General features: G+C 68.6%; 1 protein-coding gene across 2 annotated transcripts in view; it reads left to right on the forward strand.

Moving 5' to 3' along the window:
• The window catches only part of LOC106503057 (calcineurin-binding protein cabin-1), a gene marked incomplete at its 5' end in the record, with an annotated part of 48,908 nt that overhangs the window by 22,414 nt on the left and 10,552 nt on the right, over nt 1–15,942 (forward strand). For both annotated transcript variants that reach the window (XM_018045030.1, XM_018045031.1), the window contains 1 exon segment: nt 2,182–2,295. In XM_018045030.1, coding sequence (XP_017900519.1) covers nt 2,182–2,295 — 114 coding nt within the window.

Raw genomic sequence — 15,942 nt, forward strand, 5'->3', positions numbered from 1 at the left:
GACCCCGTGGACTGCAGCGCGCCAGGCCTCCCTGTCCATCACCAACCCCCAGAGTTTGCTCAAACTCACTTCCATGGAGTAGGTGATGCCATCTCAGTGTATACAGAAATTAACTTGAAATGGATTGAAGACCTCAGTTTCAGAGCTGAACCTACAAGACGCCTAGAAGGAAACACGCGTGTAAATCTTAGGGGATCTTGGATTAGACGACGATTCCATAGATAGAACGCTAAAAGCACGGGTGACCAGAAATAGGTAAGTAAGCCAGACACGACCGAAGTGGAGAACGCCTGTGCTTCAGGGGGCACTGCCACAGTGAGAAGAGGACCGGCAGGGTGGAGGAGAGGCGTGCAGACCCCACGCCTGATGAGAGGCTCGTGTCCAGAAGACACAGAGCACACTCACAACGCGCCAATTAAAACCCAGCTCAACCTGAAAACGGGCAAACAGCCTGAATAGACATCTCTCCAAGAAGACACACACAGGGCCAGCAGCGGCAGCAGAGATGCCCCAGCGATGACCTGTGAGGGAGGTGTAGCCCAAGCCACACCGGGACACCGGCGCCCCTGCGGGCGCCCAGGTGCTGCCTGCCTGGAGGTGCCCGCGGCCCCCACGGAGCTGCAGGGCCAGAGGCCACGAGCAGCGTGCTTCCCCGGGTGGGCTCCTTGCTTCTCCCTGTGTGGTGCGGAGTCCCCGCGCCAGGCTGCTCTCGCCATCCTCTGCCTGCTCTGGCCCTCCCGGGTCACGGGTGTCTGGAGAGAAAGAAGCCGAGCCTGGGCCGGGCATGGAGATGGCTGGGCCCCTCCCTGCACCCCACCCAGAAGCAGGGGCTCATCTGGGCCTCCCGGTGAGGACAGAGAGAGGAGGGCCTGCTTGGCCCGGCGCTGCCCGTGCTCCACCGCGAGGCCTTCCCCACGCCCCCCCAGCCTTCCTGAGCCTTGCCTGCTTCAGAGATCCTCCCCTCTGGGCCATGGCGGCTCCCTGACAGCAGCTCCCACTGGCGTGTCACCAGGAGGCAATGCCCAGTGACAGAGGGTGAGGCTGGCAGAGGGGCCTGAGCCACGTGAGGTGAGGGAGGGGCCTCAGCCCCCCAGGCACAGGCCAGCGCTCCCCCTCAGGCTCAGCTGGTGCAGCCCGCCCGGATCCTCGGGGGCGGGGCGGGGCCCGAGGCCTCTCTGCTCCAGGTGTATGAGGACAGGCAAGTTCATGCTGCCCACCAGGTAGGGACGTGCGACCAGCCTTGTGAGCCCTGAGGCAACCCCACACCGAGGGAACTCAGGGGAGACACTGGCGTCACGCCCACCCCAGCCTTCTGCCTCCCAGGGACGCCTCCCTGAGAGCTTGGCAGGGGGGAGGGTGTGGCAGGATGGAGGCTCCAGTCGCCAAGGTCAGGGCAGGCCAGCTCCTGGGAGGAGTGGGTGTGCAGACAGCAGCTTTCCTGTTGGCATCCTGGCCCGAGGAGTGGCCCAGTGGCCACCGCCATCCTCCACATGGCCAGCGGAGGCCTGGAGAGGGTGGTCTAGTCCCCAAGGCTGCGGGGCGCCCCCACACGGACCAGCACGGGCCTGTACCTTGGCCACAGACCTGGGCCCCCGCAAGCCTGTTTGGGAGGCAGCGGGGTGTTTCCAGCAGCCCCCAGGCTGATGGACCAGCCCAGTCTGCGCTCCTCTCGAGTGCCTGGTGTTCAGGCCTCGCCCTCCCTGCTTCCACCAAGAGGTACCGTGGCCAGAGAGCAGCGGCCTGAGCTGTGGACAGAGCCCCTCCCACCAACTCGCTTCCCCTGGCGTCCTGTAGCGCCGGCTCCCCCGGGCTCAGGGCTGTCTCCCACAGCCTGACAAGTCAACCCGGACCCTTTGGGCTGCTGGGGGACTCCGGCCAACAGTGGGGTGCTGGGTCCCTGCAGTATCTTGTGCATCTGGGCAGGGCCAGGCATCCCTGTCTGTGCCCTCCCCAGGCAGTCTGTGGCCGCGCTCTCCTAGCTCAGCTGTGCAGGGTACGAGACCAGCTCAGAAATGCACTCGCGGCTGGGCGATCAAGCCCGGGCCGTGAGCGCCACAGGACGGCTGTCTGCGGGCACTGCTGCTTGGCTGGCGCAGCCTGGAAGGAGGGGACCGCCCCCCTCCCCGTGGGTGCCCGACGCTGCCCACACACTCACTCCCAACCTACTTCTTGCTTCCCCAGAACCTCCGGTGGGCCCGCGACGTGTTGCTAGGCAGTGGTGTCCCGTGGCAACAGCTGCAGCACATGCCGGCACAGGGGCTCTTCTGCGAGAGGAACAAGACCAATTTCTTCAACGTGAGTACTGAGCCTTGTTGATTTCCGCAGCTGCGGGCTGCCGGCGCCCGTCACGGGTGGCGGGCGCGGGAAATGACCCTGGGGTGGGCGGGAGGGGCGGCGTCCTCGGAGGCCTTGCGGGGTGGCGCAGGCGAGAGCGCGCCAGGCTGGGGAGTGGGCCCTGCTTGCCGAGAGGCTCCTGGCAGGTGGCTGCCCCTCCTGGCACCTGTGGTAGAGGCCTGCGGAGCTTGGCAGGGATCCAGGGCCGTGCAGGGGGCTCCGTGCGTGGGGCCCCAGGCCTGCGCCCTGCTCCCCCCGAGGGGGCCTGGGCACCAAGGTTGGCTGGGGCCACGCTGCTGCAGAGAAAGCGAGTGTGGCCAGTGCTGGGCTCTGAGTGCACTCTGGTGCTCCACACAGGGTAGGGGCCCGCGCCTGGGGCCCTGGGAGCTCACGGCTGCCCCCCGGCCGGGCCTCGCTGCCTCGCCCCGCTAGCACAGAGACCGCTGGTCTGCGCTCCCGCCGCCTCACCTCTGGGTCCCTGGCCTGCCCCCCGTCCTCCGGGGGTGCTTTGGCATGTGGCACAGATCCTCTGAACGTTGCTTTCTGTTGTGTCTTCTTCGGTTCCCTGTACGCCTTGGGAAAGCAGATGGCAGGACTGGTCTGGGCTGGAGCAGGGCGGGGCGGGTCTTGGGTCTAGAAGGCTGTGGCAGATGCTGGCTCTCAAGCTGAGAGGCGGCCGGGTGTGGGCGTCTGGGTCCACGGCGCCTCCCCTCATACTCAGGCGTGACCAGGGGTCAAGCAGGGCTCTGGAGCTGGGGGCATGTCCCTGCCAGCCTCTCCCTGGGAGTGTTCACAGGCAGGTGGGGCACTGAACCCGCAGTCAGTCTGGGTGGAACCGGGAGTTTGCAGCGCACAAGGGCCTCCCTCCCGCCCGGATGCCCAGGCCGCAGCCACCGCCCCTCGCCATGTGGGTGTCCTTCCGTGGCCTGCCCACTGTGGAGCCCGCTGACGGGCCTGGGGGGTCAGGACAACCCCTCTTCTCCTTCCCAACGCGCTGGGGTTGCCGCCTTGGCCTGGTGTGGGGCGGAGGCCTGGGGGCTGGCCCTAAGGAGGCGCTGGCAGGGCCTCGGGGCTGGGGCTGGGAGACCCACCTCCCGCTTGTCACAGGCAGTGTCTGACAGCCGTGGAGCGCCATGGGGCCATGCCGTGGCTGCCAACAGCTGAGTCGCACGGCCGAGCCCAGCCGCACCCCCAGCCCCGGGCGCCCTGCCCTCCGCAGCGGCTCGTGGGGAGCAGCTGCCGCTCCTTTCAAGCGTTCTTGTGCAGTCGGGCCTGCCGTCCACCTTTAGAAGACACGCCTGTGTGTCTGTGGCGGGGGGTGTTTTTTGGTGGTGGTGTTTTGACTCTGAGTCTTGGGGACTTTCCCCGAGGGCTGCAGGCCACCCGTGGCCGTGTGTGCGTGCTGGCTGCAGAGCTGGGGACCCGACATGACGCGCCCCTGGTGCGGCCCCGCCCGGACGCGGTAGGAGGGCGGCCAGGGCATAGGCGGCACCGGGCCCTCCTCGGGGTGTGAGGAGGCTGGGGGCCCACGGCAGAGACCACGTGCGGCGTCTGAGGGAGAGGCATGGACTTGGCGCATGTCCAGCCCCCAACCCCCACCCCCAGCCTGACCAAGGCCCCGGCTCCCACCCACCCCTCCACTGCCCTGCAAAGTCCCATCTGTGGACTGAGCCCAGGTGGGCTGGGTCTCGGCCCAGGCTTGTCTCTGGGGCAGCCATGGCCCCAGCACCCCCCACCCCCGACAGCAGCCTGGCCGGCCTTCGGCAGAGCAGACCCAGGGCTGCTGCGTGGCACTGGCTGAGGCTGCGGCCCTGTCTGCCTGGCATGGTCTGGCCTGGGCCCCAGGGAGGGACGGGCAGACGACGTGTGGCCGCGTGACTCGATGGTGGCGCCTCAGGACGACTGTGCAGGGGGCGGGGAACCCAGCGTGGGCACACAGGCTGGCGGGAGGCAGTGACGCGGGGCTGGGCCTGCGAGTGGTACCCTCCTGAGCCAGTGCCAGCCTTGAGGGGCCGCAGAGCAGACCAGGGCGCAGAGGCCAGGGGCGCGTCTCTGAGGCCCAGAAGCTTCCAGGGCTTCTTGGGCAGGCGTGTGCGCGTCTGGTGGTAGGCCTGTGGCGGCTGGAGCTGTCCAGGGAGCACCTCTCTCCCCTGGTAGTCGATCCAGAAACATTCCCATGGTAACAAGACCAGAGACGGCGCTCCTTTCTTCCCCAAAATGCTCACTGATTTTAGCAAGCAGGCTCTTTTCCTGTTTCAACCCAGTTTCCAGGCTGAGTGAAAGAAGCGACTGGAGCGCCCCAGCGGGCACTTTTCCCGTGTTCTGGGCTGTGCCAGCAGCGAGGCAGGGTCCCGAGCGGGAGGGAGCGGAGCGGAGCCGTGGGCCACCCCTGCCCTCGGGCCTACCCCACCTCAGGCTGCAGGGACCCGCAGCACCCTTGGCCTGGCGGGCTGGGCTCCCACCGCTACACTCCACACAAGGCCCACACCCGGCATAGCACTGCCCCCGGCAGGTGATCACGACAGGTGGGTGGGAGCCCTCGGCACGCTCTGGGCCCTGAGGACTGGAAGGCGGCCTGCTCAGGGCTTGACGGTGGGTGCAGTGGGGGGCCTGGTACCAGACGGGCCTGGCTAGAGGGTGGAGGCCTTGCCAGGCTCAGGCGGGGCAGCCTGAGATGCGAACGTCGCTGTGCACATGCAGCCCTGGGCCCGCCAGTGCGGCGCGGTGCCTGCGCCTGCCCTCTCCCCGCGGTCCGAGGCCGCGGCTCTGCTGGTGCGGCAGCGCACCCTACCCATCTGCCCTGCCGCCCGCGCTCTCAGAACCAAAGCGACTTGCATCTCGGCCTGCCCGTGGGGTACCCAGGGCAACGGGTCCCTTCCCATGCCCTGGCCTGTCCCTTTGCCCCAGAGGCCCTGGCACACTCAGCAGGCACCACACCTGGGGTCCTGTCTGTCCCAGCTCCACGCTGCTTAAACCGACAGGAGAAACGGTCGTCAGGAGTCGCCTCTGTGTCGTGACAAGTCTGTGCCCTGGAGCCGAGTGCTCCCCGAGGCCCTGGTGGGAGGAAGACCCCTGCTCGGGAGCCCGCAGGAGCAGCTGCCAGGCGGGCGGAGCAGGGAGAGGCGTCCCTCCGTCCCTGTTGCCCGCGCTTCTTGGCAGGTGTCCGTCCCATCCTGACCGCCTCCAGTGGTGGGTGACAGGGTCTGCCAGCCCCGCCCAGCTGCAGAGGCAGGTGCTAGGGAGGGCCAGGCCCAGCTCCCAGCCAGGGGCCCCTGAGGTCAGAGACGGTGCCCAGCACCCGCTCCCCCGGGGAGAGTGCTACTGTGCTGGCTAAAGGTGGCCTCCAGGGCTCGGAGCTCCCCGGCAGTCCCTGGTGGGCAAACGTGACCCCCTCCTACCCTTGAGAGCCCCGGGGGTCTCTGCCAGAGCCGGCCACAACAGCAAGCTCGGCCGCCCTCCCCGTGCCCCCTCCCTGCTCCACGCCTGGGGGCTGGTGGGCAGCCCCGCGTCGCAGGCTCGCATCTGCCCCTGCCGCTGAGTCACCGCACCGCCCCCGACAGCAGCCCCAAATGCAGGCCCTTTGCAGGCTCAGCCCAGGAAAGAGGCGCTGCTCTGCACACGCCGCATGTTCCCGCCCCTTCCCCTGCACTGGCGCCCGCTGGAGCCGGGGCCAGGCCGGTCTGGAGAGGACGCTGCCGCTGGCAGCAGCCCATGGCTTGTCCGAGGCTGGGCCCACCACGTCCGCGTCCCTTGGCTTGGCCGGCTGTGACCAGTCCCTCTGCCCACACCTCGAGGCACATGTCGCTGAGTGTGGAGCCGACTCGTGCCAGGCCAGGGCCAGCTGGGCTGAGGGAGGTCCCGGGGCCCCAGGCCCACGCACGGCGGGACAGGCAGCCCCGTCTCACGGCGGCGCCAGCAGGGGAGGCGCCCAGGCTGGGGCTCCACTCCCGGTCGGGCTGGAGGAGGGACTGGGGCTTCACGCTGTCTCATGCCGAAGCGTGGCTGGCGGGAGGGTGAGACTGGTGCTGGCCCCACACTGAGGTCAGCCCGCTGGTGATGAGGGGCACGCGTGGCCTGGGCAGGAGACCACGGCTTCCCTGGGCACGGGCCTGAGGGCACACGGCCACAAGGGGCAGGTGTGTCCCTCCCCACAGCCTGCACCACTCCCTGAGCCGCTGGAAGGGAGGCGGGGGGCCGCGAGCGCAGCAGCACCGTCCTGACGTCGGGGTGAAGGACCCCAGTCAGGCCAGAGGGGACTAGGGTACACAAGAGAAGGGGGCATTCAAACCGAGGATACCCCATCCCGGGCTGTAGTACGGTCCGTCCGCCGCGGTGTTATTTTTAGTGTTGTTGGAATGATCGATGGGCTGGCTGCAGAAGCAGAGTAAACAAAAGAGTCACTTCAAGTTCTCCAGGGAAAACAGGCCCAGTTTTTAAGAGCCTTTAAAAGGTTAGCAAACTTGTGATTTCTCAGCTGCGCCGAGGTCTCCTTCCTTCCCATGCCCCCGGTTCTGCAAGCTTGGCGGACTTTGTGGCCTTTTCGCACTGAGCCCGGTTCGGTCTGGAGCAGATGCCTAAGGCCTTCAGGTGCACAGGCTGCCCAGGCCTCGCCCAGACGGGAGCACGGCAGTCATAGATCTCTGCACGGCAGGGCTGGGAAACCCCACTCCAGGTGGGCTGCCCCCACCTGCATGCTTACCTGGCCCCTGGAGGCCAGTGTGGGCTCACTGTAGTGCCCCCTGCCAGGATGCTTGGGCAGAAACAGGCAGCGGGGGGGCTTTAGCCCCTGGCATCCTTGAGCCCACTGTGACGGCCCACCGGGGGGGTGCGGAACGCAGCCTGGGGCCCACGTCCTGCGGGCGGCCTCCACGCCAGAGTTTCTGGCCAGCCCAGGCCAGCAGCCAGGAGCTTGCCCTGTCACCTTCCTGAGAGCAGTCTCCAGCAGGGACACCTTTCCTACAGCGAGTCCTTTGTCAGAAGCCGGCTCCCAGGACCAGTGGCCCCGCTGAGGCTTTCTGAGGCAGGCACGTAGCAGGCTCAGCTCCGTCCCCTGGGATGCCTCCCCAGGCCAGGCGCTGTCTGGAGGACCGCAGGGGGGCAACTTCCGGAGGAGGCCCAGGGTTTGGAGCTGCTCAGACCAATGATGGAGAGGGCTGGGGGTGGGGTGTGTCTGCTGGGGCCGCGGGAGCAGGACCTGGTGGGGCTCCCCAAGGCCCTGGCTGGGGCGGTGGTGCCTCAGGGACCTGTCCTGGGGGAGGGAGGCAGGGCTGCGCCAGTCTGCTTGATCCTCTGGGCCCACAGGGCACCCAGCTCACTCCAGATCCAGGCCCTCCCCACAGCGCCCAGCCTGTGGGCGGGTAGTGGCCTGCGAGCCCAGGCGCAGGGTAGGCGGATCCCTCAGGGTGTGGCGCCGACGCGCTGTTGTTCCCTGAGCTCAGGAGTGTCCCGCGTGGTGGCCACCAGGGCTGGGCCTGCGGGCCGCCCCCCTTGCCGGGCTGGTTGCCCTGTGAGACCTCAGTCCACGCACTGCGCTTGTGGGTGCCCCATCCATGCCAGGCCCGACCTCGGGCCTCCTGTGCGCCCGCGGGGGGCCCAGCACGTCGCCCTGCCTGTGGGTTCACCCTGCTGTTGACTTCCAGGTCCAACCCCTCTGAGCTCAGTTTCCCCATGTCCAAAGGCCGGCCAGCTGGATGAGGTCAGTGGTTTTCCAGCCCTTTTTCCAAAAGCGCCTTCTCACACACCCGTTGGCAAACATGAAAGGGCAGCAGCTCCCAGAGTCAGGAAGGGCTGGGCCCACCTGCTCCGGCCACTCGCTCCCTGGAGGAGGGGGCCTGGACCCGGGGGAGATCTGGGGTCCCCGCCCCGCCACCCCTCTGCCCGCCAGCCAGGGCTTCCCCGCTCGGGTGCCAGGCTCCCTTTCCTTCCACTTTTCCTACTTGGAAAGTTTGGCCGAGTGGGTTCTGAGAGAGTGGCATTGAGTTTGAAATCCAAACTAGAGCGGCAAGCTCTAGGGGGCCCCGCCTGGTTTCCAGGGCGACAGGCTACGGCCCCCACACGCCCCTGGGGGTGGAGCACAGGCCTCACTGGCCTGGCCAGGGACACACGCACACACGTGCGCGTCCTCGTCCCCAGCCAGCCCCAGGCCTGCCCCACACCTGGCCCCAGCTGCAGCTGACGGTTTTGGACAAGCTGGTCAGCACTGGTTAGACTCAGCTTCTTGTCTGCAAATGGGCCTTCCCAGACCCACCTCAGGGCGTTATCAAGGACCATGTGTGTTTTGGGGCCACCGCGTCCAGGAGCGGGTGCAGGAAGGCCCCGTGGGCGGGGGCAGCCACAGCTGGGATAGGGACCTCGTGTAGCAGAGTTCACAAGCCCATGGGAGGGGGTGCGGGGGCTTAGGGCCAGTTGGGAAGGATGTTGCAGGAATGTGGTTGATTAAAAACAAATTCTGAAATGTCGACCCCAGATCACACGTAGAAAGTTGGAAACGAGGGTACGCCAGAGCAGGTGGAGCTTCCCCAGCAGGCCCAGCCTGTCTCCAGGCCGGCACAGGGTTGGGTTCCGTCCCATGCCCCACCCCAGCCCCGGCCCCAGCAGCACTGGCCTGGGCTCCATTTCCTCCTCAGGTGGGCTGGGGCGCCCTGGGCTCCAGAACCCCCGTGGGCGGGGATGACGCCGCACACCTGTTGGGGGGGGCCGGGCTCCGCGAGCCGAGCCTGTTCCCCTCCGGCCATTCTGCAGGAGATGCTGGCTGTGTCTGTGGTCCGTGCTTGATCCCTGCCACCCTGGCACCCACGGTGCGGAGGACCCTGTGTCAGTCATCCAGGAGAGACACCAGGCACGGGCCGAGGCACAGACGCCCCCAAGCCCACGCAGGCCCGCGCTGGGAGCCAGGGTCAGCGGGTGGAGGAGTTGGCCTAGTTTTCTCCGTGTGCGTGTCAGACACGGCTTTTCTAGGATGTGGCCCTTCCTGAGATGAAACCAGGTGGCTCAGCAGTCCCCCAGAGACAACTGCTCTTGTTCCCAAGCCCCTGACGTGGGGGGGTGCAGAGGAGCCGAGCCCTAGCGCCCTCTCATTCCGCGGAGGCCCTGGTGAGCCCTGGCCAGGTCACTGAGACCTCCAAGCCTGCCAGCCCCTTGCTCCAGGCTGCCTGCCCCCCAGCCCCCTGGCATTCCGCCCACGTGGGCCCCCTGACCGTCCCCCCTCCATGTGAGGGGTCCTCGGCCATCAGCACCCAGCCCGGACGCCTGTCCCTTCTTCCTGAAGCCCCTCCGGCCCCCACCCCGTCCTGGACTCACCAGGTCAGCCGAGCTGGCTGTGGCCGTGGCTGAGCCTCCCCACGGCAGCCTTGGCACCCACGGGCAGGCTTGTGGGTCAGGCCCTGGTGGGCGTGCTTGTCCCCGTGGAGCTGAGTGTGGCTGCTGGAACAGCCGTCTGCTGAGGTGGATCCCACACCAGACCACAGGGACGGGGTCGTCCTTGCACACGGCCCTCCATTTCCCTGGGCAGGCCCCCGTTCACGCCCATGTCCTCACTCATGGGTCAGACAAGCAAAGCAGCTGGATTCGGTGCTGCCCGCGACCCTCTGCAGAGCGCAGTCCGGGCTGCTCCCGAGCGCCAGAGGCTCTAGTGGGAACACGGTGGGGCAGCAGCTGGGGTCTGTGCGCCCAGGGGGGAAGGCAAGTGCCTTTCCCAGCCACTGGGGGAAGGAGAGGGCTGGCACGCTCCCAGAAGAGAGGCTGCCCGGGTGCAGGACAGTCGGAGCTGGCACCCCACATTGGGGAGGTCCCGCCTGCACACCAGCTGGCGGTGTGAAGGCCCCGCGCTGAGAGCGCAAGCTGTGAGCTCCAAGGTGCATTCCTGCCACCTAGGGCAGCACTGGACTCAGCCCCAGGAAGACGGGGGTCAGGTCAGGGGGAAAGGGCTGGGTTAACGGCCCGCAGGGAGGAACCGGGAGCAGTCTGCAGGCCTGTGTCGGCTCAGGTCCTACGGGGTGGCTGCGCCGGGCCCCTGGGCCACGTGGTCCCTGTGGTCAGCACGGCCGGGGCGCCTGGGCAGCAGCCAGCCCTGAGTCTGGGGCCGCGGGCCTCAGGCGTGTGTGGCGAAGCATAGGTGTGTGTTTCCAGGAGGGGGTGGCCACTGGAGAGGCCTGCGCTGCCCAGCAAGCACGAGGGGCCCAGAGAGGTGCGCGCAGGCCTGCTATGTGCCCCGCCGGGCGCAGGCCTGGGGCTTGCCCGTGTTTGTCTGGGTTCCACACCCCAGGCCGCCACACGCCTCTTGGCCTTGGGGTCTTCCTTTCCATTCGCACACAGATGACGTCTCCACCCCAAGGCCTCTGTCCATTCTCTGCTGCTCATCTGACACAGACACCTGGAGACTCCTGGACTTTGCCTCTGATCCTCTCCAGGCTTCTGTCTGCCCCGTCAGGGTTACTCACGCAGACAGGCCAGAGTCGTTCAGTCTCACCTCCTGTGGCTCCGTCTGGCTTTTGGTGGCCACCTCTGGGCTCCCAGCCCCCACAGGGGCGCACGTGCTTCACCCAAGAGGTGGTGGGGAGCAGAGAGCGAACAGGGATGGCCAGGTGGGGCCGCACGAGGACAGCTGGTGGCCTGAGCTCCCGGCAGGTGACAAAACGAGTGTGGACAAGGCGTGGCTGTTGCGACCTGAGGACACGCGGCCCAGGCTCTCCTGGCCTGAGACCCAGCGCCGTGGGCACAGTCTTGAGGTGGCCAGTCTCCCTGCAGGTCTGCGGTCTCTCTGTGGTCTCTGGGAGCCCAGCCCAGGTCCTTCCAATGCCAGGCGGAGTCCTGATCCTCCAGGGGGCTGCCAGACTGCTGCTGAGGCCCTGGACACAGGGTGGCCCGGGAGTGCAAAAGCTGCCGGCTGAAGGCTGGCCTTGGGCCTGTTTGGACGGGGGGCACGTGGCGAGCCTGGGAAAGCTGGTGGGCAGGAGCCAGCCTGGGCAGGACAAGTGGAAGCTGCTTGGCTTGGGGGCTGTCACCAGGATGGGCCAGGCGGCCCTGAGGCCTCTGGGTGTCGGTCAGAGGAGAGCGGGTCAGTCATGGTGGTGCTGGGCTGGGGGAGAAATGGTGAGGGAGCCGGTGCCCAGCCTGGGCTGGGGGCAGCGTCTCTCCATCAGCCCTGCCCCCGTCGCTGCTGCGCCTCTCAGCCAGGGTGGGAGAAGCAACCAGGGCCTGGGGGGTGCCTCCACCACAGGAAACCGCTGGGGAAGGCGCCATGCGCTCCCTGGGGCTTTGGCTGCCCTGCCAGGGGGGACGCCCACTCTTCATCCCTGAACACCTGTGGAGCTCTGCAGAGGGGCCCTGAGCCTGCGGGGCCTCTTGCCCAGCCCCATTGCTCCCCCCAGTCTCATCTGTTCCTGGGACTCACAGCCCCGCTGGAGAAGCCACCCCTCCCAGCTGGAAAGCCCCCTGCAGGGCGCAGTGGCCTCTGTCCTGCCCTCCCTGCTGGAGGATGGTCCTGGGAGAGTCGGCACTCCAGCTCCCACCGGCCCACTGGGTCAGCAAGGACAAGCCCCCACTCACCCAGGCCTCTGCCCTGCACAGGGCACAACTCCAGGGGCCCTGGGCACACAGCTGCGCCGGTGCAGGGTGTGGACGGCCTGGCCCGGCGCACCGCTGGCTCCTGTCCCCCTGCCGTCCACCTCCTGGACGTCCCTGCCCCGCTGGGCCTGGGACGCCCGGTCCCACAGCCTCCCGTGGCAAGGGCTATGCCCCCCGGTACCGCCGGGGGCCCGGCCCGGAATCTGCTCGGATTGGCCGGCCAAGTCAATCGTGCCGCTGGGCCTGCTTCCAGGCCGAGCAGCGAGCGCCCGCGCCCCGTCCGGCCCCGCCGCCCCGCCCCGGCCCGCCGAGCGAGCCTCCGCGCCATGGCCCGGCGCCCGCCCTAGCTCCCTGCACAGATGCCACGGCGGAGCCGGCGGGTAGGAACTTGCCTGGGGCGGGCCGCGGCCGCCTCGCCCCTCTGCCCGCGGGCTCCCCGCGCTCCGGAGCTTTGGCTCAGTCCCCTGGGCCGGCTCGCGCGCCCGACCCCCGCCCGCCCGCCCGCCCGGGCGGCAGGAAGCCCGCGGGCCGCGGTTTCCCGGGCGCCGCGGCGGAGGAAGTCGGCAGGCAGCGGGGCCGCGGCGCCCCCTGCCCCCGGCCGGGGCCCGCACAGCGCCAGGTGGGCGGCGGACGGGCGGGCGCGCGCGCGCGGGGGCGGCGGGGGCCGGGCGAGAAGCCCGCCCGCGAACCCCAGGCGAGCCCTGCCGGCCGGCGGATGCCGCGAGTGGGCTCGGGGGTGTGCGCTGCGCCAGCCGCCCGAAAGCGAAAGCCGCCCGACCGCCGCCGACCCGGCAACTTCGCGGCGGGCGGCGCGGGCCCGGAGCTGCGCGGGCCGCTCCCGGGGCTGGTGAGCCGGCCGGCGGGTGGGCAGCGGCGCCCGGCGCGGTGCTTCCCCGGCTATAAATAGCTGCCGTGCGGGGGCGGGAAGCTGGTGCCGGGGTCCGGCGAGCGCACGGCCGACTCCCCGCGCGGGCCGGGCCGCTGCCCCGCCGCGAGTGGGCGGGCGGGCGCGGGCGGGGCCCCGGCGCGGTTGCCGGGCGGGCTGCCTCCGCGCACTTCGTTGTTTGTCATTTCTGCTTCTCCCCGGAGGGGGAGGGGACGAACAGTCTGGCAGTTCTGGGGACCCCGTGTTGTGCGACGTCTCGTCTGGCAGAAGAGCCTGGAAACGGGCGGGCGCTGGCTGCAGGCAAATGGCAGGCTTCCCCAGCCCCTGCCCGCGCGGGGGGGACTCTACCCGCTGGACGGCGAGGGGACTCCCTTGCCCTTCTCGGCCCAGCCTGGAGAGCTCCCGGGACCAGGGCAAGGACGCCCCTGGCGGCCTCTGTGCGACCCTACGGCCAGAGGCGGCCCTCAGGGGTTTGCAGAGGAGGCCTCAGGACTTCCTGCCCCCAGGGGTGCTCAACTTAGCCGGGCTCTGGCACGCCCTTAACCCAGGGCCTGGAGCCAGCTGGTGGCTCTGACTGCTGAGGGAGGCGCCCGGCCCGTGGCTCAGCAGGGCTTCAGGGCGATGAGGAGCCCACAAGCTGGACATCCACCCTACTCCAGCAGCGGCTCCTAGAGGAGAGGGAGCCGCCCGGCCTGCGAGGGGAGAGGCGGTGCCCAGCTGGCCGGCCCAGCTGTGCCGCTGCCCCCAGTTGGGGACAGGCGGGGTGGACGCCGGGGGCGGGGCGGGAAGTAGGCTGAGTTCTGCCACGGGTCCTGGAACTGGTCTCTCCGGGGAAGCTGTGAGCAGGGCGTGAGATGGTGGGGGGTTGGCCCTGTGGGCAGCGGGTGCAGCCTTGCACAGCCCTGCCTGTTCCTCTCCAGGTGGTCGTGCTGTTGGGGAGGTTTGCATGGGTTCCAGGTAACAGGTATCTCCCTAGGACACTGGAGGGCGCTGGTATCCTCCTCGGCTCCTGACCTCAGAGCCTCACTGTCCAGAGACTGACCTCTTCCTGGCACCGCTCGGGGTCGGCCTGCAGCACCGAGGTGGTCCTGGAAGCAAATTCTTCATGTTTCTCTGGGGGAAAGGCCCCTGCTCTCCTACCCTGACACCCACCTGCGCCCAGGCACTGCTGAGGGCTCCCCCTAGGCCCCTGCTGCGCAGAGTGGGGGCAGCGGGCTCTGCTGGCCTCTCCTGCTGGGAGCGCTGAGTCACTGCTGCGCCCTTGCCAAGGGGGGGCAGGAATCCCTCTGTTGGGGAGGCGGGTTCTCCCTCGGGCACTCTGAACAGGGAGCTTGGACTGAGCAGCTCTGGGAAGGGGGCCGGCTGGGGGCTGGGGGCTGGGCTGGCCTGGACCCCGCAGCTCTGGGCAGGCAGCCTCAGCCTCTGTGGGAGGGGTCCAGTCCCAGGGGAGGGAGAAGAGCTCTTACCTGGCCTCCTTCCTGATGAGGGTGAGGATGCCTCCCTGGAGGGGACTTGGAGGAGTTGGCGCTCCCCTGCGGGGTGATGTGCTGGGGTCACTTGAAGTGACAGGGAGTTTGTGATGATGTAAGAGAGTCTTGCGTGGGCTCCGTTACTGAGTTAAATACTAGAACGAGAACTCCGCGTTCCTCCACGCCATCTGCTCAGGACTCCTGGGTCACAAGGCCAGCCCTAGGGGGCTGGCCCCCCACCCCACCGCCCCGGGCTGAGGCTCCTGATACAGGGCTTGCTCCCTGGCCTTTCCTGAACCACCCCCTCCCCAGGGTCCTGGCTCTCTCCCCACTTCCTCCTCAGCCCAGCCTCTCTTGTCCCCTCTCCCTGCGGCACAGACCACTCCTCCAGGGGAGCGTCGGACCCGTCAGTGTGATTGCCCAGGTCCTGGAATGCACTTGGCTTTCTGTGCAGTTGCCCAGCCAAGCTGCCCTGGGGGACCCAGGGGCCCCCCTCACACCAGCGGGGCTCCACCCGGGGCACAAACCGCCCAGGCCTGCCACCCGTGAGCTGCCCCAAGGTGGAGGGCACGCGGAGCAGGGTGTGCGGCCTTGACCCGGAACGTTCCTGTTCTGGAGGGTCTTGTAGGCCGGCCGGGTAGCCCCCCAGAAGGTCACCTCTGTGCAGACAGCAGCAGGCCTACTGACCGAGACACACGCAGAAGAGCTCAGAGTCTCGGGGGCCGCGGGGTGGGCCCTTGACACCGCCCTGGAGCCCCTGCTCAGGTGGGCTGGGCTTGGGAGGCCCCAAGTGGACGTGGGCCCTCAGGGGTCGTCTGCCCCGCCACCCGCTCCTGCCTCTTCCACGCGAGGCCCCTGGGCCCCGCAGCCCCGCCCTCCTCGCTCCCTCCCCCAGGCCCCAGGCGAGCTCTTCTTGGCCTTTTTGGTGCTCCCAGTGCGGCTCCTCTCCCCCTACCCACCTGTTAGAGCCGCGCGGGTGCCCGGGGCACAGCCGAATCCCGCGCGTGCAGCAGCGGGGCCAGTGGGAGGAGCCAGCAGCCTGAGCTGGAGGACTGGCCCGCACCGGGGCCCCGGGGCTTGGTCAGGAAGCCTCTGAGGCTCTCGGGGTGCTGGGGAAGCCCCTGGCTTCCCCACACGCTGTCCGCCCCGGCCGGAGACTGAAGTGACTGGGTGTCGCTGCCTGGTTCCCCACGGCCCCGATTCTCTGTAAGTCACAGGCCGCGCCGCTGACTTCTTGGTCCTTTGTGAGCGTCCAGGGCGGGCGCTCAGAGCCTGGGCCAGGAATCTGGCCCCGGCGCCCCGGTCCCAATCCCACCCCAGGGTCCCTGGGCCACCTTGCGCACAGTTGGTTACATACTCCGACTGTCCCTGCTGGTGTGGACACGGGACGAGTCCAGGTCTCCACTCAGTCCCCCACGGCCTGAGCCTCGCTGTGCAGAGGAGCTCGCAGAGGAGCCTGGCCCCCGGGGCTGAGCGCGGCTCGGGCTGTGTGTCAAGTGGCCTGCTCTCCTGCCCTGGCGTTTCCCGGCCGCCTGCTTTCCCAGGGGAGGCTCTGTCTCCACCCTTGGAGTGGAGGGGCCTTGACTGAAGGACGGGGTCCGTGAAGGCAACAGGTGGGCCCGGGGCCCCGGAATGACCCCGAAGCCTGGGATCCTGAGTGGTGGCCTAGCTGGTGGGTCTGCTGTGAGG

The sequence above is a fragment of the Capra hircus genome, unplaced genomic scaffold, assembly GCF_001704415.2.
Source record: "Capra hircus breed San Clemente unplaced genomic scaffold, ASM170441v1, whole genome shotgun sequence".
NCBI classification, from domain to species: domain Eukaryota; kingdom Metazoa; phylum Chordata; class Mammalia; order Artiodactyla; family Bovidae; genus Capra; species Capra hircus.